This window comes from Lepidochelys kempii, chromosome 1, assembly GCF_965140265.1.
Source record: "Lepidochelys kempii isolate rLepKem1 chromosome 1, rLepKem1.hap2, whole genome shotgun sequence".
NCBI lineage: Eukaryota > Metazoa > Chordata > Testudines > Cheloniidae > Lepidochelys > Lepidochelys kempii.
In genome coordinates this window covers 22833136-22860576 of record NC_133256.1, presented here as the reverse complement: position 1 = coordinate 22860576, position 27441 = coordinate 22833136, and the positions used below count along the sequence as shown (strand labels likewise).

Below are 27441 nucleotides of genomic sequence, written 5' to 3'. Positions count from 1 at the left end.
TTTTCTGCATTATTATTGATAATTCTACCCTTTTCATCTACTAATGGACTAGGATTCTTTTTGTTCTTAATATATTTAAAACACTCTTTCCTATTGTCCTTAACACTGCTGGGCATAGAGTTCTTCTTGTGTCCCTTGGCTTCCCTTATCAATTTTCTACAATTCCTAACTTCTGATTTACATTCATTACCATGATAGCTCTCAAAATGAAAGCCTAGGTCCCCTAGCCTAGGCAAATGGGACCACTCACACTGTATAAAGTTAAGCATACATATATGTTTTTGCAGGGTTGGGGCTTTTGATTTTGGCAAACAGAGCAATGACCACCCACGTCCATATTCTGCAATACTGTTCTCTTTCTCATGAGTGCAGTTTATCAGCATTCCAGGAAAATTCTGCTGGAACTGGTGTGCATCATGTTTCATTTTAGATTCCAGTTCTATGAGCAGGAAGATAAACACTAAATCAGTTGTGTGCTGCATTCAGCAGCTATGAGCTTGTCCACCCTTAAACGGTATACAATTTTAACTATTCCAATATAGTTAAAATGGTACAAATCTTCTAATGTGGATGCAGTGATATTGATATAAAGATGCTTTATATTGGTGTAACTATTCCTATATGGGAAAGGGAATAAGTCACCTTTGTACTGGAATAACTTCATCCACACAAAGGCTTTTACTGATATAACAATTATGCTAAAAAAACCCTCGATCCCTAACCATAGGTATATCGGTAAAACTTTTAAGTGTACACCAGGTCTTTGCTAAGCTGTGATGATCTGAAAGGCTATTTCTTTTTCTTCTACTTCTTCTTTTTTAATGCCTGGTATGTTGCGTGCTTGTTGAAACACACAGAGGGGAAAATATCCATTATTAAAGGACGAGTGTTCTTAAAAACTGCCTTAAATCTAATTCACACATGAGGGACTCTCTGTGCAACAAGCAGTGAAACTTGGCCAGGGTTGTCTATTGCATTATCTTCCATGCAAACCCTTTAGTCCCCGCACTATTACTTATCCCACAGACACACCTCACACTAAACTCTGCCAAAAAAAACCCAACAAACTTTGTTGGGAGACTTTTCCTGCTTGATTTGCTCTCATGTTTCTTTCATCCTCTAGCTGGGCTGGCTGCTGGATCTGGGCGTTGCTGCTTCTGTGATAGGGGAGAGAGCCTCCACCTCCTTTCACTTCTTCCCTCCCTGGCTCCTCACTCCTACTCTCCCCCTCAGCCTGGCAGGATCCCACCAGCAGAGCATGCAATCAGGGAGCAGCAGCAGCAGCAGGGAAGATGCAGAAGTCTAGTCAGAAAGAGCATCTCTACAAGCTACTGGTGATTGGGGACCTCGGTGTAGGCAAAACCAGCATCATCAAGCGCTACGTACACCAGAACTTCTCTCCCCACTACCGGGCCACCATTGGGGTGGACTTTGCCTTGAAGGTGCTCAACTGGGATGCTGAGACGGTGGTGCGGCTGCAGCTCTGGGATATTGCTGGTTAGTACAGAGGGGAAGGGAAGTGATAGAGGGAGGGGTCCCGTTCCCTTTCCCCCATATCTGTCTAGTGATGCACTAAGTATTAACCCAAAACAGCATCAAGCCTTGAACTGGGAACTACAGATGCTTTACAAATGATGGAGGAGACCTAGGAGAGAACACCTCAGGTTAGATCAAAACTTCAGAGCTCCCCCAAGGGTGGGGGAGGGAGGGTACACCCTCCCCTTGGGGATTCAGTGCTAAGGCAGTTCTGTCTAGTCTCACTCATCTTCTACCTGCACACTGTGACAGGGGCACACTGATGGAGTCTCTCATCACTTTTATGATTTTTTCCCCCTTTCATTCAAATTGTTCTCATCCACCTTGCCTGACAACCCTAAGTGGTTTGGGGGTTTGTGTTTTTTTGTTTGTTTGTTTGTTTTTTCTTTTTTTGGTGGGAGTGGGGAAAAATGGTCTCCTCGTTGTGCATTTTCTGGAGGAAGAAAAGGCTCATCAGGATTGTTAATGTGATTTTTGTAGTTATTAACCAAGGAAAAGCTATTGTTGGGTTATTTTAGCAAACTTCTTCCATTTTTTCCTTTCTGTCCCCCCCCCTCCCCATGGGTACAATCTAATAGAGTTATTCACACTCTTTTTTTAAAAAAATCCCTATTTGTATTTGAGGAATAATCTCACTTGTCAATAACTGGTTTACTAATATTTCCTAGACATTTTACGGTAATATACAGGAAAATTTGGTAAATTCCTCTGCATCATGAGAAAAATAATAAAAAAAGAACAACATCCTATCATGCCCGTTTTATTTCCATTTTTAAAACAGAATAATTCCACATCATTGCAATAGATATTTGGGGAAAGATTTTTTTTTTGCATTGTTTTATATTTTGCTTCTAATTAAAATGATGAGTTTTCATTTTCACAGTCTCTCTTTATAACCATTAATTGGGGTTCAGTGTGCAAAATGTAAATATGTCTCAACAGCGTATTTAGTATGATGCCAGTACCAATTTTTATTTAGTCTATATAAGAGAGGTACCTTAAATACTACTACTATAACTCAGAATTTTTATACTACTATAGCACAAAGGAAGGCCTTTTTCATTCAAATGAATTAAGAAGTTACCTTTACAAGTAAGGAACTGCAGAGAAAATTTTATCTGCTCTACTTACATTCTGACTTCTGACCTGTATTTTAGGTTTATTGACTTACCCTAGAATTACACCTACTGAGGCCAGTGAAATAAGAAACTTCTTAGCATTCTTTTTGAATAAAGGGATTTGATACACTTGTGTATTTGGCATAGACAGACGAGCTAGCTCATATCTGAGCTCTGAATTTAGCACTGTACTATCAAAACTACTAACACCACCAAGAAAATGGTCTATGCACAATATTAAAACTATTTAAATCCTTAAAAACAGATGCAGCATCTCTAATGAGACATGCACTCACAGTTTTTAAAAACTTCTTTTGCCTGCCTTGTCCCAGAGACTATATTAAACTGCTAATCATGTGCTATTGGATCATATGATGTAGCTTTCAGTCAGGCAGCAGTAGGTTTGAAAGCAATTACACCAAGCAGTAGTATTCAATGACTAGCACAATCTCTGAGTGATCACACATGACAGAGAGAATTACAGTACTATGTTTGTGTGCATTGATCAAGTGACTTCCTAAACTTAAACTGGATTGCTAAACTCCAAGAATCCCAATGAAGGTCAGTACAGTGCTCAATAACAAACAGAAGTTACCATCTGAGTTCTCAAAAAGAAAAGGAGGACTTGTGGCACCTTAGAGACTAACCAATTTATTTGAGCATGAGCTTTCGTGAGTTCTAGTGTCTGGCTTCCAAGGAGTTTTAATTGTTGACCAATGTAAAATAGAAAATAACTTCTGTAAGCAACACTTTAAATTCAAATCAGCACAATTCTGGTTTTAAAGCTACCATGAGTAAGGCAGCTGGATGGTGTGAAAAACAAGTTGCTTAAAATCAGAGGGAAATAAATTTGATTGCGACAGGCAATGAACAGAAGCAGGGGTTTGTTTTGTTTCTTTTACTCTGACTGTCAAGAGCTACTGCGAGCAAAATACAAATATCCGAAGTATAAGAGGGGACAAGTGAAATTCCAGAGCTGTTTTGGGTCTCATTTTGGAAAATATCTTTATAAGGTAATGCTTAGCTTTGCAGAGGAAGCAATGCCCTTTATCCTACAAAACAAATGGATCGGCTTGGCTTTGTATTAGGGCCACATTAAAAGCAGATGATCCTGCAGATTTATCAGTCTGAGTTCTTATATGTTCCCCACTTCAATGGTCACTGAATAAGAACATAAGAACATAAGAACAGCCATGCTGGGTCAGACCAAAGGTCCATCCAGCCCAGTATCCTGTCTACTGACAGTGGCCAATGCCAGGTGCCCCAGAGGGAGTGAACCTAACAGGTAATGATCAAGTGATCTCTCTCCTGCCATCCATCTCCACCCTCTGACAAACGGAGGCTAGGGACACCATTCCTTACTCATCCTGGCTAACAGCCATTAATGGACTTAACCTCCATGAATTTATCCAGTTCTCTTTATAGACCTTCACAGCCTCCTCAGGCAAGGAGTTCCACAGGTTGACTGTGCGCTGAGTGAAGAAGAACTTCCTTTTATTTGTTTTAAACTTGCTACCCATTAATTTTATTTGGTGGCCCCTAGTTCTTATATTATGGGAACAAGTAAATAACTTTTGCTTTTTCACTTTCTCCACACCACTCATGATTTTATATACCTCTATCATATCCCGCCTCAGTCTCCTCTTTTCCAAGCTGAAAAGTCCTAGCCTCTTTAATCTCTCCTCATATGGGACCCATTCCAAACCCTTAATCATTTTAGTCGCCCTTTTCTGAACCTTTTCTAATGTCAGTGTATCTTTTTTTTGAGATGAAGGAACCACATATGTATGTAGTATTCAAGACGTGGGCTTACCATGGATTTATATAAGGGCAATAAGATAGTCTCTGTCTTATTCTCTATCCCTTTTTTAATGAATCCTAACATCCTGTTTGCTTCTTTGGCGGCCGCTGCGCACTGCACTGTACTACCAAACGTAGAGCTTACTTGCATGAATAGATCAATTGTCCATTTCAGTGGAGCTACACATGGTAGTAAATCGCAGGGGTGAGCCCATAATTTGCTCCGCAGTAAAAGTAGCATGGGGCTTGATTCTGAGTGGTGCTGAGCATTGGCAAGTGCTATTACAGCACCGCCAGAGATTAGAGCCCCTTGTGACTGCATTATTTCTAGAATGAATTAATACTTTCCAGCTAGGAGTTTGCACACAGTATAGCTCACTGAGACATAGACGTAAGAGATGGAACAGACAAAACTAGCTCATTCAGTGCCATCCCCTGCCACTGCAGTATTATCCCCCACAGTATATTTTCTTATTATTCTTTTTGCAGCAGAAAAAAGGCACAATGAGATCTAATGACTGGAAGCTGAAATGTATTAAATTTAGACTAGAAATAAAGCACAAACTTTAAACAGGGAGGGTCATTAACTATTAGATCAATTTAACAAGGGATGAGGTGGATTCTCCGTCACTTGACATCTTTAAGTTAAGACTGATGCCTTTCCCAAAAATAAGTTCTTGCAAAGTTATGGGCTTGATGCAGGAATTACTGGGTGAAGCTGTACAGCCTGTTTTCTACAGGAGCTCAGACTAAATGAGCATAATGGTCCATTTTGGCCTTAAAAAAATCTATGAATTTAATGTTTTAATCAAGGCAAGTTCTAAAAATTCCAAGCAACTGTGCTTCCAGCACATACAGGGGGAGGCTATTCCACAAACCAATACTCCAGGAAGTTTTTCCTAATACACAGCCTACCTTTCCCCTATCTTAACCTCGCCCTATTACTCGTAGTTATATTTCAGAGTATGTCCCTACATAACTACTCTTGCAACTTGGATTTCACACCCTTCAGATAGTTGTAGTCTGTTATCCAATCCTCCTTTAGTTATTGATTAGCGAAAAGATAGATAATTAGCTCTGTTAATCTTTCAGTCCCTGCATCCCCCTTATCTTTTTGTTGTTCTTTTCTGAGCTCCCTCCAATTTGTCAGTATACTTTTGGAAGATGGTGCCTAAACCTTAAACCAAAAATACCAGGCATAGTTTGAATCAGAGCCTTGGAGACAGACACTATTATCTACTTGGTTTGCAGTGGTGTGCTTGGCAAATACAGTCCAGAACTGTTTTGAAGCCACAATGTATTATACTGCAAACTTGTGTCTAATTTGCTGTTCACTATCACTCCCTAGGTCTCTTTCAGAATTATGGCTTCCAGGTTTTCTTGTCCCACTGAGCACATGCATGTTGGATTATTTCTTTCTCCCATATATTGGCTTGCATTTTCCTAGCTTGGATCAACTCCTGTTACTTTTTGCCCATGTCTGCCCCTCATATGGAAGACAGCAGCATAGTATTAAAAATGGGTTTGTTTCCCATCCGTGCCATTTTCACCTTCAGAGACAGATGCATTTGCACAGATACTATTCAAATGTTTAAAAAGCTGTGAAGTCTATAACAACGTTAGGATCTCTCATGAGCAAACGAGCCTTTCATTAATGCTGAGCACATTACGTCCTCAGTAGATCGTGCCCTTAGTGGGATGCCAAACATTTTGGGTCATATGCACAAAGAAGATAGTCACAGTGATTTCACAGCTAAGCTCCCTTGAAATTACAGCTCTGCAGTCATAAAGAAAAAGCCCCATGTCCTTAAATGTGTTTCTTTTTTCACAGAGACTGTCTGTGGTTTTAGAGTGATCTGTCATCATCTGTGAGCCTGGGCCAGCACACGATACTTGCAGCCTGATTTCCAAGCTGCCCAAGCCTCAGTTGATGGCAGAGACTAAATCCACTGCATGACAGTTTAGGGTCCAGTCCTGCCCCCACTGAAGCCAATGGCAAAATTCCCACTGATTTAAACGGTGAAGGGTCTTCCCCATAACCAGAGAAAGGCCATTTTGAGGTGGAAAGTGGAAACAAGTCCCAGACTGAAAGCTATTCACTGGGATGGGAGTGGGGATGGAGGGGGCATGGAGGTGTCAGAGCTCCCTGAAGAAAGAAAGCTCTTGACCCTGTCCATTCTCCCAGCAAAGGTTGGAGGTTACTTAAACCATGGGAACAGAAGAATACATTTAATCTCCTGTAGCTCTTGGTGGGCAGGCAGATGGATCTGGGCCTGGTTTTGGACTGGATTTTTTGTTTTGATTTATACTTGAAAGTGGAGGTGGAAGGAGATGTCCTGCCCTCTCCCTCCCAGTCACCAGAGAATATGGGCAAAAAAGGGAGTTTGGGCTCAACTATTTTTAAGCTGTGGGTGGAATTCTCACATCACCCTAGAGTCCATGGGAGGGGATTCCTATTTCCCTTCATCACTAACCATTTTATTTTCAAGGGGAGATGAGTCTTCAGATCAGTGGGACCCTTTTGCCTCTCACAAGGTGACAGGAACTGAGCCAGGAAAGCCTGATACATTCAGTCAGTGGCCCTTTAAAATTCTCTCCCTAGCCCACTGACTTTCCAGTAGCTTGTTCACTGGGGGAGGCCCAATACCCAAATTTACAAGTGAACTTTCAAAGGCTTTGAAAATGTGGCCACTGTTGTAGTGTATAAGAATTGGATACTACCCAACTCCTGAACACAGAGAGCTCACAAACAATTTAAAGGGGTGATACCCGGTTCCTACACACTACAACTGCATCCCCCCCCCCAGTATTCTAATGTAAGGGATGGGCATTTCTCAGGCTGAATGAATGTCCATGACCTAGCATGAGACTTCTCAGTGAAGTGATTTGAAAATTTACCATAACACGGACAAAACAACATATTAGTCCCTAATCTTGTTTTCGCAAATGGCTGAACCATTTTTGCTGAAACTTGACAAGAAAATTCAGCCTGATGCAGACACCTTGTATATGGAATTTTAGCCCAAACTGTTAAAGTTTGGCAAAAACATAGACAATTGAAAACAGGGTCTTAGCATGGAAACTGTCAGGAAACCTTAACTGTAGGCAGCACTACTAGCTCTGCCTGTAATGTATTTCCAAGTTGCTCTTGGGAAGGGATTTGGGAGAGTAGTTTTAGGGCTCAGTTAAAGAAGGGTATTTCATGTGAAAGAGCTTTGTGGGAAGAGCGGATGAATGGGTGTTTAAGGCCGGCATCATTGACGGAGTAAAAAGGGTCATGGGGTGATGTTATAAGAGGCAAGAATGGACAAATAAGGAGGAGCAGAATTGTGATAGGCTCCGAAGGGGACGATGAAAAGCTTTATACCTGATATGAAGGAAGCCAGAAAGTAGAAGGTTGCCATAATCAACACAGGAGATCATGGCCTGAATGAGCTGTGTGGGCTGAAGAAAAGGGTTAGATTTTAGAAATGCTATGGCGGAAGAAGCAGCGGTGTTTCTATATGGCCTGGAATTGTGGTGGGGAGATAGTGGGAGGAGTCAAAGATGACTCTCAGCTCCCAGGCCTGGTTGAGAAGCAGGATAGTGGCACCAGTGACGGAGAATGGGGTGAGTGGAGGTGGCTTTGGAGGAAAGATCAGTTCAGCTGTGACTGAGCTTTTAACCTTCCACAATCTCCTAGCCATGGAAATTCTCTGAAAAAGTATTTATCCTGCAGACAAAGATGAACCCAAACCTGTCTGTTGCAGGGCAGTCTGCATATTGTTGTCTGACAGATTCCTTGCAAGACTGCACAGCACAGGGGACACAAATATCACAGGCTAGAATGTGCAACCCTACCTTGCACTGGTGACCACTCACTCCCACTGGTGACTATTGCTGGGAGTAAATGCTCAACAGCGTGAGTCAGGGGTGCCCAGTCTAGGCCTACACATGTATCTTAGGTACCAAAGAGACAAACATCTCTGGGGACATACACGTCATTCAGGTTACAGGATCTCTATTGAGAAGCTCTCAGGAGTTACAACCAAGCGAACTATGGTCATTTTTGAGAATATACCACACTATCCCCTAGACATCCTTAGCGTTCCCATATATGAGCACATCCTATTTCCACACTGCCTCACTGGTGTGAAGTTCTACTTTAATGCCATCCTTCACTGACCCACTGGGCAGGTCTACACTGCACCTGGGAGCAAACCTTCCCTCCCAGTGTATCCTCTATCCCCCCTGTTCCTCATACAGATGAGGCAGCTGGATAAGGAGAGAGGGAAGTGAGGTAGTTTGGGCTGCAGTTTCATTAATATGTGGACAACAGTCAGTTTTACATCTACTCCTACACCACCACCACCACCAAAACTGGGTGGTGTAGTGGCCCTGATTTCCAAGGGCTTTTGATATAGGGGCTTGAATGAGGGTGAGCCAACTGAAGCTCAAATCACGTAATATGGGAGTGCTGACAACTGGCTTCAGGGAAATAGCTGCCCTTCAGTATCTGACTTCCTCTTCTCTTCCAGGTGCAATGGAAAAGGGTGTTAGTGACTTATAAAGCACTGTGTGTTTGGGTACTATCTCCATGGGCAGCGGGTATCACAGGCTGGGGAAGGCTGTGCCTTCCCAAATAGCCAGGCGTGGCCCTACCCATGCTCTGCTCCCAGGCCCCCTCCTGCTTCCCTCTCTGGCTCTTTCTAGTTCCCCTTACCATGGCTCCATCTCGGGCTGGGGCTGAGGCTGCATGCGCCACCTTTCCTCCCTGCTCTCCGGGGCTGGGGGGCTGGATCCCTGCCGCTTGCCCTCCCAGCACTCCAGGGCTGAGGGGGTTGTAGCTGTGCCACCCATCCTCCCAGCGCTCCAGGGCTGGGAGGAGCTGGAGCCTCACCATCTGTCCTCCTGGCGCTCTGGGGCTGGGGGCGCTAGCTTCAGGCAGGGGCTGGCAGCCATGGGGGGCGGGGGCTCTAGGCTCGGGTGAAAGGGGCAGGGCCTCTGGCAGAAGGGGGCGGGGTTGGGGGCTAGCCTCCTTGAGCCGGCGGTATACACTCCGCCCATGACTGTCTCCCCAAGAAGTCACCTCTCTCTTCAGGATCTTCTGTTGCAGCCAAAATCAACTATACCATTTGACATAGATTTAAATGTCTGGGAGCGGTTGGCAAGGTGTCTTCAGTGGAGGGCTCTCAATCCTGGAATTAATTTCCTCTACTGCTGGTAGCTCACGTGATGGCCTTAAGGGCACGGTGCAAAGCCTGCCTGACTCTTCCATAGACTCTAGCCAGATAGGCAGTAGAATTGTGGAGCAGAGAGGATTTGTTTTAACTTTTGGTTTATATTTTTCAGACTCTGAGCAGATACAGACGCAGTTTTTAAAGTATGACTGTGGTCAGCTACATGTTGATGGTTGCAGTATAAATTATGATGTGTTGCTAGTGAGATTATATAGGGTGCATTTTTATAAATCAATAAAGCCCAGATTTTGGTGCCCTTTATCTTTACTTGTGTCAAATGATACCTTACTCCTCACTAGTGGTTCCACTGAGACCAATGGTACCATTTGTGGAGTAAGGTTGTATTCTGATCCTGATTGCTCAGGTTGTAGATGACCTTACTCCAGTACCAGGAGCTCATTGGGGCTCACTTGTAGAGTAAAATACATGAGTGAAGATAGTCTGAATCTGGCCATAAATAAATAAATTGTGTGATCTGGAAAGAGATGCACTGTTGTACCCATGAGCCAAACAAAACAACTATTCCTTAAATTTCTGCTGCTTCTGATGACAAGTTACACCCCAGCCACTTTCTGCCCATCCCTGTAAAGGAGGAAACCGAAGATCCTGTGACAATCAGGAGATAATCCTGGTGTCTTGATCAACACTCCCTCTTGCAGTAAAAGAGGTTCTAATGTTCAAGGCTGTGTTTGAGATACTGTTGAGTGCATAATGACTGGTCTGTTTGCTAACCCAGTAACTGTACTGTCTGTGTTTAACTCCCTGCTTGTAAAGCCAGGTTCTGCTACCCACACTCACAATGAATGGGACTGTATTCTACGAGTAATCCCACAGATTGGGATTAGGTATATCTGCAGAGTAAGGTACTAGTTGGTGTAGGTCAAAATCCTTGGAGTAAAGGAATTTGGCTGGCACTCTAGCTATAACAGCACTTCAAAGCACCATACAAACATTAATTCAAGGGATCATTTTTCCTTAATGAGGATCACATCTTAATACACACGTGTAGCTTGTGGGGCACCTCCTTTCCCATTCACAATTATACAAAAATTTTAGGCAACCTTGACTGAAATTTCTTCCCCTTCTCATTTGCTCAGCTTTCACACACTAGGTTACCATGACATTGTCCTTCCACTAGTTCTGCAATCAGAGAGTTTCCCGGGAATTTCTAACGTTAAAAAACAAGCAGAAAATAAGACTTTGAGACAAAACCGAAAACCTCCCAGGCTTTCTTTATCTTGCAGAAAAAAACATCCTAAGTCCAGATTTTTTTGTCCCACCCTCCCTTCTTTGCAGGACAACTTTTTAGTCTTCCATTTCTGACCCTTGCTCCGTTCGCTAGTTGGAGGCGCTCTGCCAGCGTCGATTCTTTGTCCCGTCAGGTTAGTGAGGCTGGTGGAATGAGAGAGGAATGCCACACACAAGGCTGTGCCAGAGGAGAGGAAAGGCTCCTCTTTGCAAACGGCGTAGTGGGCACTGACTGAGCTAGTCAGGGAAGGGCCATAGTGGTGAGCGGCCCAATGCAAGGACTGGAGAGGATCATTGTGAAGGGCACGGTAAACGCCCCAATGTTAAAGATCAATGAGACCTTATTTACCCTTTGATGCATCAATGGACATTCATTCACTTTGGCGAGCGTGGTCCAGTTTGCGTTATTAGCTTTTCCCTGGTAAACGAGTCAAGGTTCTGCAGTATATTTTGCAAAAGTAATTTAGTAACGCGGGGCCTCCCTCCCTGCAGCACCTTGCTGTGAAATCCTCACTGGAAGGTGGAAAGAGGCCAGCACTGGGGGTGAGTAAGATCTGTGGATTTGCAAGGTCCTACTGGGACTGCACGTATGTTATTTATATACTGCACTGATCAGGGCTAAACAGGCTCAGCCCAGAGTAAGAGGTGGGGGATAGCTGCACTGCCCTAGGAGGAGACCTAGGAAGGAACTGTGCCATGGAGGCACAGCCCCTCCCTGTCCCCCTTGCTTGGGGAAGAAGGAAGTTACCGCCCCCCTGTGCTCCCAGCTAATTACGCTGGCTGGTGACTGCAGGGAGCAGGGTGGAACCAGGGGTCCTCTAAATCATTCTCCTCTGTCTCATCCTGCTAACTTAGCGCCAAGGGGCATTATCTGGCATGCACTCCCCTCATGGCCAGAACTGCAGTCTGAGAAGTCTTTACTCAACTAAGTAGAGACCATAGAAGGCAGGGAGACTACTTCCATGTGAAGGAAAGCAAGGACTGGCCCTTGGAGAGCAAGAGACCAGGAGCCTGGTGTATTGGTGCAGTCTATTCCCAGCTCTGCCATTGACTTGCAGTGTGATCATTAGCAAGTTGCTGAAGGTAGCTGGGCCTCAGTATACCCATCTGTAAAATGGATACAATCATTACTCCCATCAGAATGACTCTGTGAGGCACAAGTTTGCTGATCTAGTTTTTATTTCATGCTTATCACCAATGTCAACCCCTTGAGAGCCTTCCACGAAAAGCAGGAAGTGTTACTGAGCCATGACACACGAACATTATTTATATCTGTTGCTGTTGTCGATCCTAGGCTATTGGACAGAAATGAACATTTGTCTGGAAAAAAATCTTCCCCACAAGTAGATTATTGAATAACACATGACTTAGCCACTCATCTGATTAGCCCATTGAGAGAGATCATAAGACACTGTTATAAAACATGGCCATAATAATAGTTCAACATGACCGTATGTTTTCCAGCAATGACATGTCCTAGTCCTGTTTCATCAATGCAGAGCAGTGTTTGTTTCAGGTATATGAAACCAAGACTAATTTAGAAAAGACGGAAGTTCACTCTTGGCTTCTGTATCATGTGGATGACTATCTCCTTGTTAGTCTGAATGTTAACCTCGAAAACAAAAGCTAAATATCACAACTCTGGGGGACGGTCTGCGTAATACACATTCTCAGCATTCCATGTGCCAGACATGGAAGACAGAATGGAAAGGCAATGGGGCCTAATGATGAGAGTACGTGTTCCAGGAGCCAGGACTCCTGGGTTCTATTTCCAACTCTATGATTCAGGTTCAGGGTATGTCTCCACTGCAGCTGGGGGTGTCATTTCCAGCCCAGGTAGAAGAAACCATTTAACCCTTGATTGCTCTAGTGTGCTAAAAACAGTGCCGGTGCAGAAGCATGGCTAGTAGGCACTGAAGTACAATCCTGTCCGAGATATTTGGTGCGTATTTGGGTGGCGAGGCTGAGCCGCTGCCCCTACGCCATGGCTCTCCTGCTATTTTTAGTGTGCTAGCTCGATCAACGCTAGTGTGTGTGCACCTACGTGAGCTGGAAATCACACCTTCCACTGCAGCGTTGCCGTACTCTGCACCTAACCTCACTGTGTGACCTCACCAAATCCCTTCGTGCAAAAAGTCTGCCTTGTCTTATGTAGGAGCAAAGGGCCAGGGAGGCTCCGTGCCCTCCCATGCCACCCTCAGATGCATGCAACAGGAGCAGGGCAGATTAGATTGAGCATTCCTCTGTGTGCTAGGCAGGGCTCTGGTGTGACGAAGCAGGACTTTTTTGTAATGTTTTTATGAAACCTACTTGTGCCTCAGTTTCCCCCCCCCATACATTCCTATCCGGGGTGGGGTAGTAGCAGGCCTTGAAAACAAACTTCATTCTGCCAGGAGAGGTGGGGGGTGCGGGGGTGTCACTTAGCTGTCTGAGTGGAGTGAATGTGTCATTAAAAAAAAGGCTGGCTGAGGCCAACCCATAGCAATGGGAAATCTGAGAAGACAATGCGAACAACTAACCAGTGACCCAGAGGGAGGAAGATTTCTTCACCTTTCATCAGGGAAGCTACATACAGATCCCAGCTCTAGAACAAAGGACTGGGTGGAATGAGGCAGGATAAATGTGAGCTCTGGAAGAAGCTTGGGCTCTCTGACTTTGGAAGTGACTAAGGTCTGGTCTACTCTAGAAAATGGTCAGCTTTACTGTCACTCAGGGGTGTGAAAAATCCACTCCTCCTGAGCAGCATAGTTGAGCCAGCCTAATCCCCAGTGTAGACAGTGCTAGGTCTATGGAAGAATTCTAGTGACTGCCTCTTGATGAGGTGGATTACCAACTAGAGAACTTCAGAGTCTGCAAATGGAATTTACCACATCTTGGATGGTGAATTGCTATAAGCTGACCAGAATGGACTATACTTGAATCCTTATTTCTCTCTGCTAACCTAAGCACTTGCAATGCTGTGCTCCACCTGACTAACAAACCCTACTCTGTTTTGAGTTTGGGGTGTCACTGTAAATACTGCCTGGGGTGCAGGCGAAGAAGGTACAAGTCTCAGTCCAGCTGAGAGTCTCTCTCAGCTGGACTCACTGGACAGAGCTCACAGTGTGAACAAGGAATCCGGGAGCCCAGTATCTCAGTCTAGGAGGCAGTGAGGTTGTTAGTCTACCCTGAAGGATGAGTGAATCCCCTTGGTTCTTCCAAGAGACGGTCTAAAAGCATAGCACAGGTACTGTGGACCCACGGCACTTGGCTATTATAACAGTAGCACTCCAGAGCTCCAAATGCATGTTAGCAAGCAATTTGGCAGCATGGCCAGGCATTAGTCTTGCACATATGCTCCTATTGTCATGAGGTGCAAATTGCATATTGCTCTTTCTTGGAACAGTAATCAGGGACTTTACTGTGGAGCATGTTGCTCCCGGGGCCCACGTGAACCATGCAGCCCTTTGCCTAACCATAGCTGCTCTACGCCACACAGTGCATTTTATAATTGCAAATCTAGAATTTTGCCCTTAGCTTCTCTAGTACTTTTGTTTTCCCATCTGTAAAATGGGGATAACCTTTATATGCCTTGTGAGATGTATTAATATCTGTAAAGCCTGCTAAGATCCTTGGTATTTTTCCATAGACCTGGAAACCTACTGGCTTAATAGGATTCTAGCACTACTAATATTTAAGCTTATGATAAAGTTATTACATTTCCTTAGACTCTAGCCCTATTAAATGCTTTCTGCTCTCTACACTCACTGGCATTTTCACACAAATGAGGCTATCAATGTGTATGATTGTTTAGATGAATTGTAGCTTTCCAGATTTACAGCATTAAACTCCAGGCTAGATAATGTTCTGCCAGATAACACACGGGCATGTGAACTGTTGCCTCAGTCTGGAAATGATGATTCAAATGATTTTTTTCCTGTCACATCTTCATCATCACAGGTCAGGAAAGATTTGGAAACATGACAAGGGTCTATTACAGAGAAGCCATGGGAGCGTTTATTGTCTTTGACGTTACAAGACCAGCGACATTTGAAGCAGTGACAAAATGGAAAGAGGATCTGGACTCTAAATTGATTCTCCCAAATGGCAAACCCGTGGCGACAGTTCTCTTAGCAAACAAATGTGACCAGGGAAAAGATGTGCTTATGAACAACGGTCTCAAGATGGAACAGTTCTGCAAGGAAAATGGGTTTGTGGGATGGTTTGAAACATCAGCTAAGGTAATTACATTTCTTTTTTAATAAACCAAATGTGTGAGAAGCATTCTCCGAATGCAGAGACATTAACTACTAAAATGGGTTACTCAGTTGCAATGTGTACCTTGCAAAGCTCTTATCTCTGCTGAATTAATGAAGGGTCAACGGAAGCGCTTTTAAAAAACAATAAAACCTTTTAAAGAGAATGTATATCTCTATTGAACCTTTCATCTCAAAGGATCTCAAAGCACTTTAGAAGCTCTGAAATGCAGCCACTGCTAAGGTGTGTATCTGATGCACAGCATGCTGCACAACCGTGTGAGGAAGGCAGCACATTGGCAATGGACACCAGAGCTCCTCTTAGGAAAGATGCCATGAGCTCGTTCATTCCCACGCAGAGAAGAGACAGCCTTTCTGTAAACTATAGAGACTAACAAATTTATTTAAGGGAGCTGTAGCTCACGAAAGCTTATGCTCAAATACATTTATTGGTCTCTAAGGTGCCACAAGTACTCCTTTTCTTTTTGCGAATACAGACTAACACGGCTGATACTCTGAAATCTGTAAACTATGGCACTTCTAATATGCCCATCGTTGTAAGTATTCAGTCTGAAAGATCTGAGCTGTCGGGTCCCCACATATCGAGTTTGGTCTTGTGGTAAAGGCATGAACTATTTGAAAGGCATGAAGCACTATCCGAGTCTTGGGCTGTTGTTAGCACTGCTATTTACTGAACTATCTGTGTATTCAAAAGTACTCCATAGTCTTTATCTTGTTAATAAGTAGATCATAAAACTAGGTCCAGTCGGCTGCTTCAAGGCAGTGGCTCTCAACCTTTCCAGACTCCTGTACTCCTTTCAGGAGTGTGATTTCTCTTGTGTGCCCCCAAGTTTCATGTTACTTAAAAACTATTTCCTTACAAAATCAGACATATAAATAAAAAAGTGTCGCAGCACACTATTAATGAAAAATTGCTTCCTTTCTCATTTGTACCATGTAATTATAAAATAAATCAATTGGAATATAAATATTGTACTTACATTTCAATGTATAGTATTTAGAGCAGTATAAATAAGTCAATGTCTGTACGAAATTTTAGTTGTACTGACTTTGCCAGTGCTTTTTATGCAGCCTGTAAAACTAGGCAAATATCTAGATGAGCTGATGTATCCCCTGGAAGACCTCTGCGTACCCCCAGAGGTATCTGTGCCGCTGGTTGAGAACCACTGCTTTAAGGAAATCAGTTTGGCCAAAGTTAGAAGTATTTTTCCAGTGCTAAAATTTCTTGCATACTTAGGGCTAGATACTCAGCTGGTGTAAGTTTGTGTAGCTCCATTGAAGTAAATGGAGCTCTGCTAGCTTACCCTAGCTGAGGATCTGGCCATTGGAGTCCACTGTTTCACTCCTGCTGGTGGTTCAATAGCATCTAGTTTCTTATGGTATTTTGACACATCCGCTTCCAGGCTAGAATGGAAACCAAGAGAATAAAAACATGAAAAAGAAGCGTTATTTAAGCGTTAACAATAAAAATGGTTTGGGTTAGATTCAAGAGATGGGTAAAGATGTCTTACACAGGCTTCTGCACAATAACAATGGCAAAAGGAGAGAGGCTACACAACACATCACATGCATTCAAAAAACAAAGACAAAAGAGACATTAGGAAACAGCAGCTGAACAAGGGGAGGTGGGGGAGTTAGGGGGTTTAACTCAAGGCGGTAGGGTTAAATCAGTGGAGTCACACCAGTATGTAACTGGTGTAAGTGAGATCAGAATTGATTCCCAATTTGGTCTTAGTTCTGAACTAAAAGCCATGGTGTAACTTTTTTTTAAAACGGTATGATTACAATTACTTTAAAACCAGGAAAGGCTCTAGTCTTTTTCAGCCTGGGGCAAATTAAATCATTGAATTCAGGAGTAGGGGAAATAAAAAGCCACCTACATTTTACATCGAGAATAGAAACTCTTTTCTGAAGTAGAATACTACTGACTGAGAATCCATCATACAGCAGCTCGCAGTTCAAACAGGTAATGACTCTTTTTTGCTCAATTCTGGTGTAATTAGCTCTCCAGAGGTTTTTTTGGAAACATGCTTGGAATTGTTATAGCTTTCAAAGCAGAGAGAATATGATTCATACCTTTAGGAAAAAGAAAGGTGATTATTTATAAAAATGCCCCCTTTAGTTCTGGATATATTGCAGAAGGCTATGTGTTATATACATACCGATCATTTTTCAGGCTGCCAGGGGATTAAAACTTCCATTTGAAACTGTTGGAGAATTATACCATAGGATATTGTTGTATCGTTCCTTAGTGCTATTTTTTTCTTAGCTTAATGATCTTAAAAACAAAACATTTGGGGACACAGAATGTACTCATATTGTTTTGGTTCTTTGATATTTTTAAACAAAATATTTAATCCATTCCAGTCTTCAGGGCACTGAAAGGACTTGGGGATTCACTCTGACAGGTTGCCTTGCTGTGTAAGAACACAGTGCAAAACAGTCATAATTTATACTTATTGCTACATTCTCACTTGAGGACCTGGTTGCTCTTTGATGTATGCTTACCTCTCAATATTTTATTTAGTTGTGTAGATTTCAGTCTAACTCCGCCCCTGATTTTTTAGGTAATCCTGTCATAAATTTAAGCTACAATGTCATCGCAGTTGCAAAAGATGCATTGTCCAAAGCAGCAAGACTTCTCCTTCCTACCACACACCATTTAAATAGCCCTCATGTGACCAATAAAGCTGAAAACTTCCTCTGTGCTTTGCTATCAGACAGAGATCCATGACTTTCAGCACACACATACACATCACCTCTATTGCCTGTTCAAATAGAGGAGCTTTAAACTGTGCCTGCCAGGGCAATAATTTCAGCCTCATTGTCCCTTCCCAATGAAAACGGACGTGATTTGTATGTGGAAACAAGACAGGTCAGACAAAACTAGATATACTTTTAAGTCTTGGCTTGGAAATCACTTGAAAATGTGTTGCAAGTTGCTAAAGTTTTGTGTGTGCTGTTTTGCACAGAACTGCTCTAATTCTAGTTTGATTACCTCCTCTGCCGCACCACCACACATATATACATAATATCTGGCTAGTATTACTTAATTAATTTTTGTCCTAAGATATCCAGTGAGTCTGTCAGTCTGTTCTAGTGTTCGGTGGGGATACTGTAGGCAAAAATGGTTTCGAAGCCATGTCTTCACTCCCTGTGTTCTGGAGCCATACAGGACTGGCATGTGAAAATGCTGAAAAAGAAAAGGAGTACTTGTGGCACCTTAGAGACTAACAAATTTATTTGAGCATAAGCTTTCGTGAGCTACAGCTCACTTCATCAAATGCATTCAGTGGAAAATACAGTGGGGAGATTTATATACATAGAGAACATGAAACAATGGGTGTTACCATACACACTGTAAGGAGAGTGATCAGGTAAGGTGAGCTATTACCAGTAGGAGAGCAGCGGGGAAGACACCTTTTGTAGTGATTATCAATGTGGGCCATTTCCAGCAGTTGACAAGAATGTCTGAGGAACAGTGTGTGTGTGTGGGGGGGGGAATAAACATGGGGAAATAGTTTTACTTTGTGTAATGACCCATCCACTCCCAGTCTTTATTCAAACCTAAGTTAATTGTATCCAGTTTGCAAATTAATTCCAATTCAGCAGTCTCTCGTTGGAGTCTGTTTTTGAAGTTTCTTTGTTGAAGAATTGCCACTTTTAGGTCTGTAATTGAGTGACCAAGGAGATTGAAGTGTTCTCCGACTGGTTTTTGAACGTTATAATTCTTGACGTCTGATTTGTGTCCATTTATTCTTTTATGGAGAGACTGTCCAGTTTGCTCAATGTACATTGCAGAGGGGCATTGCTGGCACATGATGGCATATATCATATTGGTAGATGTGCAGGTGAACGAGCCTCTGGTAGTGTGGCTGATGTGATTAGGCCCTATGATGGTGTCCCCTGAATAGATATGTGGATATAGTTGGAACGGGCTTTGTTGCAAGGATAGGTTCCTGGGTTAGTGGTTCTGTTGTGTGGTGTGTGGTTGCTGGTGAGTATTTGCTGCTACCCAATATCCATAAACCTGGAAATCCTGGACGCCCCATCATCTCAGGCATTGGCACCATGACAGCAGGATTGTCTGGCTATGTAGACTCCCTCCTCAGGCCCTACACTACCAGCACTCCCAGCTATCTTCGAGACACCTGTGACTTCCTGAGGAAACTATAATCCATCGGTGATCTTCCTGAAAAGGCCATCCTGGCCACTATGGATGTAGAAGCCCTCTACACCAACATTCCACAGAAAGATGGACTACAAGCCATCAGGAGCAGTATCCCCGATAATGTCACGGCAAACCTGGTGGCTGAACTTTGTGACTTTGTCCTCACCCATAACTATTTCACATTTGGGGACAATATATACCTTCAAATCAGTGGCACTGCTATGGGTACCCGCATGGCCCCACAGTATGCCAACATTTTTATGGCTGACTTAGAACAATGCTTCCACAGTTCTCGTCCCCTAATGCCCCTACTCTACTTGCGCTACATTGATGATATCTTCATCATCTGGACCCATGGAAAAGAAGCCCTTGAGGAATTCCACCATGATTTCAACAATTTCCATCCCACCATCAACCTCAGCCTGGACCAGTCCACACAAGAGATCCACTTCCTGGACACTACGGTGCTAATAAGCGATGGTCACATAAACACCACCCTCTACCGGAAACTTACTGACCGCTATGCCTAAATACATGCCTCCAGCGTTCATCCAGACTACACCACACGATCCATTGTCTACAGCCAAGCTCTACGATACAACCGCATTTGCTCCAACCCCTCAGACAGAGACAAACACCTACAAGATCTCTATCAAGAGTTCTTACAACTACAATACCCACCTGCTGAAGGGAAAAAACAGATTGACAGATCCAGAAGAGTACCCAGAAGTTACCTACTACAGGACAGGCCCAACAAAGAAAATAACAGAACGCCACTAGCCATCACCTTCAGCCCCCAACTCAAACCTCTCCAACGCATCATCAAGGATATACAACCTATCCTGAAGGATGACCCATCACTCTCACAGATCTTGGGAGGCAGGCCAGTCCTTGCCTACAGACAGCCCCCCAACCTTAAGCAAATACTCACCAGCAACCACACACCACACAACAGAACCACTAACCCATCATTGCAACAAAGCCCGTTAGCAACTGTATCCACATATCTATTCAGGGGACACCATCATAGGGCCTAATCACATCAGCCACGCTATCAGAGGCTTGTTCACCTGCACATCTACCAATGTGATATATGTCATCATGTGCCAGCAATGCCCCTCTGCAATGTACATTGAGCAAACTGGACAGTCTCTCCGTAAAAGAATAAATGGACACAAATCAGACGTCAAGAATTATAACGTTCAAAAACCAGTCGGAGAACACTTCAATCTCTTTGGTCACTCAATTACAGACCTAAAAGTGGCAATTCTTCAACAACAAAAACTTCAAAAACAGACTCCAACGAGAGACTGCTGAATTGGAATTAATTTGCAAACTGGATACAATTAACTTAGGTTTGAATAAAGACTGAGAGTGGATGGGTCATTATACAAAGTAAAACTATTTTCCCATATTTATTCCCCGCCCCACACACACACACTGTTCCTCACACATTCTTGTCAACTGCTGGAAATGGCCCACCTTGATTATCACTACAAAAGGTATTTTCCCCCCTGCTCTCCTGCTGGTAATAGCTCACCTTACCTGATCACTCTCGTTACAGTGTGTATGGTAACACCCATTGTTTCATGTTCTCTATGTATATAAATCTCCCCACTGTATTTTCCACTGAATGCATTTGATGAAGTGAGCTGTAGCTCATGAAAGCTTATGCTCAAATAAATTGGTTAGTCTCTAAGGTGCCACAAGTACTCCTTTTCTTTTTTCAAATACATTTGTTAGTCTCTGAGGTGCCACAAGTACTCCTGTTCTTTTTGCGGATACAGACTAACACGGCTGCTACTCTGAAACCTGAAAATGCTTCGAAAGCCATTGCCTGTATAACTCGCAATAGATGAGCATCTGTGTGGGTCCGTGCCCCCATCTAGTGTCTGGAGGTTTATGCATCTGCTACTGCTTGCAGTTAGAGGGAGGTATTTTCCTCTCTGTTTTTTTTCGCTCAAGCAATAGAGGCTTGTACTCTTACCTCTGAAAGTCCAAAGGCCAGACCCAAGTGGGGTCAACTACACCTGCATGTGTCTGACTCTCATTTATAGATCCCTGCCGATTTCAGAAGCAACACCTTTGCAGTCATAGAAAGATGCAACTTGACAATAGAAATCTAGGAGTAATTTTGCACCGGGGGCAACCTGGGCGATAAATCCAAGCTCTCCACATTGCAAAGAATAAGATGTTTCATTGGAAGTGTGAAAGGCTCATAAAACTAACAACGGTCCTTTTTCATTAGTAAAGAAATAAAAGCCAGTCTAGTCCAAGGGGATTTATTTCAGATATTAAAACTGAATGCTCTCGATGTTAATGGTTTGCATTTGTGTTCAAATGAGACAACAGATAAGGGGTGGAAGCCAGTCAGAAATACTAAGTAGCACACTGAGACTGTGCAGTGCTTGGAGACCTTTTCAATAAAGTGTTTATTTTCTCATTTGTTTAATGTTACATTTCTAGACAGTGACATTATTTCCCATAGCAATTGGCTAAAAAGTTGAAACTCATGTAAAAACCACGGAAAGCAGCACACAAATAGAGGAGCTATTCCTTCCTTTATGGATATATAGTTAAAGGTGTACTGCAAAGCAAATTCAAATTTGGTATATGCCCTTTACTGCTCCCTTCTGCTGTTCAATGGTGGTTCCAAATTTTTTTTCCTCCTTGTTATTTGTAACATTAGAAATAAAGACTATCAAGTGCTAATCTTTACTGTTATATTCTTTCCTGGCAAAGTAGAGAAGAATGGAATATGTAGGGTGCTAGCCTGGGACTTGGAAAACCTGTGGTCAGTTCCGTTCTGCCAATGAGTTCTTGTGTGAACCTTAGACTGTAGACAAGTCATTTAAGTTCCCTGTGATGAGTAGCTCACCTGGTCAATGGAGATAATAGTACTTCCATAGCTCACTGGGGGGGTTGTGAGATTAAACACATTAAAGATTGTGAGGTGCCAGCTGCTATGGTGATGGGGCCATAGAAGTATCTTAGAGAGCTAGAACTTCCGTATTCTTTGGACGTCCATAAAGGTGACTTCAGAGGAGGCTAAAATAGGAGCGGCAGCAATCCCAACTGGAGAGTAGCATCCCCCACAGTGGAGCCAGGTCCGTGATGATCTGAAGTGGCACTATCCCAGAGATGGGTTCTGTGTTGCGCCCTTTAGAATGAAGGGAAGAGCCTACTCAGCATGTAAATTAAGGTGAATAAAACATAAGGAAAAGCCGAGGGTGGACTGAGTGTTTCGATAGTTCTTTGTTTGAATTGCATTCAGCAGTGGGATTCCTGTGGCCTGTATTGTACAGAACAAAGGCACTCAGTAAGGGAATGGTAAAGGAGGAGAATGGAAAGACACCATTTCAGTCTGTCAGTTGCTCCTCCTATGTTTTTTGTCTATTTTAGAAGTCAATCAATGTTATTTCTTATTATACTGTGAGCTGTTTCAGTACCAGCACTACTGGCATGTTTGATTATTCTAACCTATCCATCACCACCATCTTACTGTGTGTTCTCTCTCTTACTTATCTTTTCTTTTGCTTCCTTGAACACACCCTTCCCCTGATTTTTCAGAACATCCAACCCTCTAAAATCCATGAACCTCTGAGTGCCCGTGTTGGGATAGCAGATCATCTTCTTTTGTCTCCAGCTGCTTTGCAGTCTAGTGGGCTATTGATTTCGTTGAGGAGCACATTGGGGCTGGGGGTGGAAATCAATATTTCATTAGGCAGACCAGAGCAACAGCAGTAATACAGCAGAGATCAATCTACGGCCCTAAGATGCGGGCCAGACACCATGAGATTAGGGTCACAACAAAAGGTGATATAAACATAAGGTAGCAAGTGGTTAAGGAACTGAACTGGGACTTGGGAGCACTGGAGTCACTTCCTGGCATTGCTACAGACTTCCTGTGTGACCTTGGGCATGTCACTTAACCTCCCTGTGCCTCAGTTCTCACCTGTACAATGGGGATAGGTAATACCTCCCTACTTCACAGATGTGACATGAGGATAAATTCATTAATGTTTATGAAATGCTCAGATAGGGCCACCGATACACTTGTGGGTTACTTAAAGAGAGTGGCTTAAAAGATATTTTGTGGTAACCAAAATGTTAATAAAGATGTTTAGAAAATTATATTTAAAAAATTAAATGATAAAAACCAAAGACTCATTCTCTTCATAAGGCCACCAAATGTAATAGCAGGGTATTTATTTATGCCTTGCTTGAATTCAGAGATACAAAAGACCAAAGGCTGTATGGGGGCAGATGGTGTGTGAATGGAATGTTTGAAATAAAATTAGGCACATATTGTTATAATGAAACCTCTCTAAAATATACACCACCTGTCTGGAGCATATGTACAAGCTATAAAATAAGGGACCACCACCTATATAATACCAAGATTTGCAGGTTTGTTTATCCTCCAGCTTAGGGTCTGTTCCACGAAGTCCATGGGAGTTTTTCCAAAGACATCGATGTCTGAGACGCTAGGTACGTACTCTGGGCAGCTAGTTCCTCCCACTGCTTCATCACTGTGGTGACACTCTATTTTTAGCATGCTAGCTCAATGGGAGCTAGTGTAAGTATGTCTCCTCGAGCCGGGAGTCACCCCCCCTCTGCAGCTCAAAGTGTAGACATGTGTTCCTAATTGATTTAACCTAAGGTGAAATAACTGATTTAATCTGAAACTCATGTCCATGTGTAACCCACACACCTTCTGTGTGTGGTGTTGTGTCCCATCTAGTGGCACTGAGACCACTTAGAGAGAGAGAGGAAAAAAAGTCTGCTCTGCAGCCATAGCTAAGAGCCAGTTGGCTTTTAGCTCATGCACTAAGCTCCAGAGGTCACAGGTTCAATCCTGCCCATCAGCAACTGGGGTCTGTCAGCGTTACACATGCAGCCTGTTATACCAATCTATCAAATTGGGTTTAAAATAAAACCTTGAGTTACCACAGTGGAACGCTACATGTAGACAAGCCTGTGTGTCACCTCTGTAAAGCCAGTGTAAGTGATGGTTCAATCAGTCCCCCACTCATCCAGAAACATACTCACTAAGCATTTCTGTCCAGTAGGCAGCACAGGAATGTGGTCATCCTCAAAGAACTGTCAAATATTAATTACTTAACCCTCACTTCATGCCTGTGGTGGCAAAAAGCAAGTCTTCGCCTGTTTTTACAGAATGGGAAACTGAGGTAGGGAGGTTACTCCCTTTAAATAATTTGCCTAAGGCCACAGAAGGAATCCATGAAAGGTTGAGACCACAGGCAGATTCTGTTGACCTTGTGTACTCATAGTGGAGATGCATCTTATTCCAGCAAAAGAGTTCTTTGCTATGTCAGCAAAAGGCCTTTTTTGCCAGTCTAACGGCATCTATACCAGGACTTTTGCCAGGATATTTGTCACCTGGGGTATGATTTTTTCCCCCCACACTCCTAACTGATGGAGCTATGCTGGCAAAATATTTAAGTGAAGGCCAGGCCTGGCTCGTATAGTTCTATGGTTTAAATTGCAGTTCACACCTCCCTCTTGCTCATTTCCAGTGTTTCCTTCCCTTCTATCATCCCCTTAGGAAGCTTATTTCAAGCCTCTAACAATGAGGCCTTTTGTTTACTGTTTTTAAATATTACTAGAGTTTAGGTAATTTTCAGATAGTTGACGAAGTATTCCTTAGAACTCCGCCCTGCCTCTCCAGAAGGGAGGCAGCATGGGGGATAGATGGAATGTTAGTCACTTTATTAAGGACATCAAATACAATGTGGCAGAAGTGTAAGTCTGTGTGTGTGTGAGAGAGAGAGAGAGAGACATTCTATTTCATCTTCTTTTTTCTAACCAGCGCTTTGAGATCTTTTTCTTGTTGGCTATGTCTTCTAATTAAATTTCACAGTGCCCTGAAAATGACTTGTTGCATGGCTGAGGAATTTGGGAGTCTGGTGTCAGAAAATCAGAGATGCACTGTAGTTCTGAGGTTGCAGCTGGTGCATATTGATTCCCAGTTCCATACTGGCTGTTAGATTTGTAAACGTCTTGTGTTATGATTTGTTTGTTTACAATCAAGGGATATTATTTAGAGGTCAACATTTAAATATTTAAGCACAGTCGTGTGTATGTGTGTGTGTGTGAGAGAGAGAGGGAAATCCTTTAAAACCCAGGAACCAATTAAAAGACTGATCTGCTCCCTAGATTTCAGCTCTTTATTATAGTACAAAGGGATGAGACCTGGTTCCATTGCCTCTATGGAGTGTTGCCATTGGCTACAAGGGGAGCAGGAGAACTGAAGAAGTGAAGGCAAATGTATAAAGATATGCCGGGCTTCTGAGCCTAACTCCTTGGGATGGGGATCTCTATCTCTGAAGCTGGACTAAAAGTGATATTGCCTTCTGGGAATTAAATAGGTGCTAACTCTGTATCTATAACAAACAAAACAATGAACCCAAATATTTCACTAGAGCTTACTTGTATTAGCAGAAACTCAGTTCTGTATCTGTGTAGTCAGAGATCTTGTTCATCACATATCGTTTTGTGCATCAGGCAGAAAAATCAACTGAAAAAATGTACAAGATTTTAAAACACAAAAGCTACAGAGGGCAGTAATGACTGCTGAGTACTCAACACTTTTGAAAATCAGGCTACTTATGCAGGTGCAAAAATATGGCTATTTACCCATTTTTGAAACTCCCTTCTAGTGTCAGAGTAACAGCCGTGTTAGTCTGTATCCGCAAAAAAAAAAGGAGGACTTTTGGCACCTTAGATACTAACAAATTTATTTGAGCATGAGCTTTCATGAGCTATACAAATGACCAGTGGTTTTCGTAGGCTAAATGGTATTGCTGTGTGTTATTCAATAGATATTTGAATGACAGTGTATATAATGACTAATTAATGTAATCTGTACAAAATATTATTAAATCCTGTCAGTTTTTAAAGTCTGCTTTTATAGGAAAGTAAACGCTAGATTTTGTCCAGAATTGACCTTAGAATATAGAAGATATGCAACATGGAGTGTCTACTGTTTGGCTAATTAATGTCTCTCTCTCTTTCACCTGCAGGAAAACATAAATATAGACGAAGCTTCCAGATGCCTGGTGAAACACATAATTGCTAGTGAGAGCGATCTAATGCAGCCCATTGAACCAGATATTATAAAACCACACCTGAATTCTTCTAATATTGTCAGTTGCTCAGCTTGCTTTAAATCCTAAGGGACTCCCAGACTATTCCTGGATACTAGAGCTGAGCAAATAGTTAACGATGAATAATTTATCCAAAACACCTGTTTTTCTGCTCACAGAATATCCATGAGCAGACTGCAATTTTTTCAAATGTATATGTTATTTAAAATTATTCAATGATTTTTTGACTCTTTGGCTTGACTGTGAATAGTTCACTTTAATAGTAACCATACAAATTGTCTTGGTTTGTTATGATTGGTCAGATAAGTCACATGGTGGTGTTCCTAATCCCTGATTAAATGAGTGAGCAAGAAATGCTCAGGCAAGTGATTTTAAAATTTGGTTAGGACATTGTGCTTAGCACAATGGGGTCCCAATTTCACCTGAGCCAGTGAGACACTACTGTAATATGAATAAGAATAATTCAACTGAATGCCAAGGTGGAGGTGAATGGGTCGGACACACAGAGGCCTGTGCTTAGGTCTTGTATGGGGCAAAACAAAGTGTCCTTAAATTATGAACGAATATTGAGTCAACAGGTCTTACATTTTGGTCTGTGACCGAGCCATCTCTTATTACTCTATATGAACTGCAGAATAGATCCAGGGCTGTGACCAATGACAGCTTGCTGGTAATTTGGTTTAAAGCCTCAGATTGTAAATATATTTCTGTCACAGTATTTTAGAGTAAGAAACAAGGCGACAGTCACAGCTTTTTAAAACAAAATAGTGCCAGTCTTGCTTGTACCTGTGCTGTCTGTATGTAGGGACAGGCGTCGTGCACATCAAAGTGCTGAAGTCAAATCCAACCTCCGACACAGGCTCCTGCTGTGGCCTGGGTCCAGTCACTTAAACTTTCTTCCTCAGCTTCCCCATCTGTCAAATAGAGTTAATAGAATTTGCCTACCTCACAGGGCTTTTGCGC

General features: G+C 42.7%; 1 protein-coding gene across 1 annotated transcript; it reads left to right on the top strand.

Annotated features, from left to right (window-relative positions):
• Positions 1-1292: 1292 nt before the first annotated feature.
• On the top strand, positions 1293-26547 carry RAB38 (RAB38, member RAS oncogene family). The gene is made up of 3 exons (XM_073317758.1): positions 1293-1497; positions 14861-15141; positions 26395-26547. The coding sequence occupies exons 1-3, from the start codon at positions 1293-1295 to the stop codon at positions 26545-26547; spliced, it is 639 nt and encodes a 212-aa protein (XP_073173859.1).
• The last annotated feature ends 894 nt before the right edge of the window (positions 26548-27441 follow it).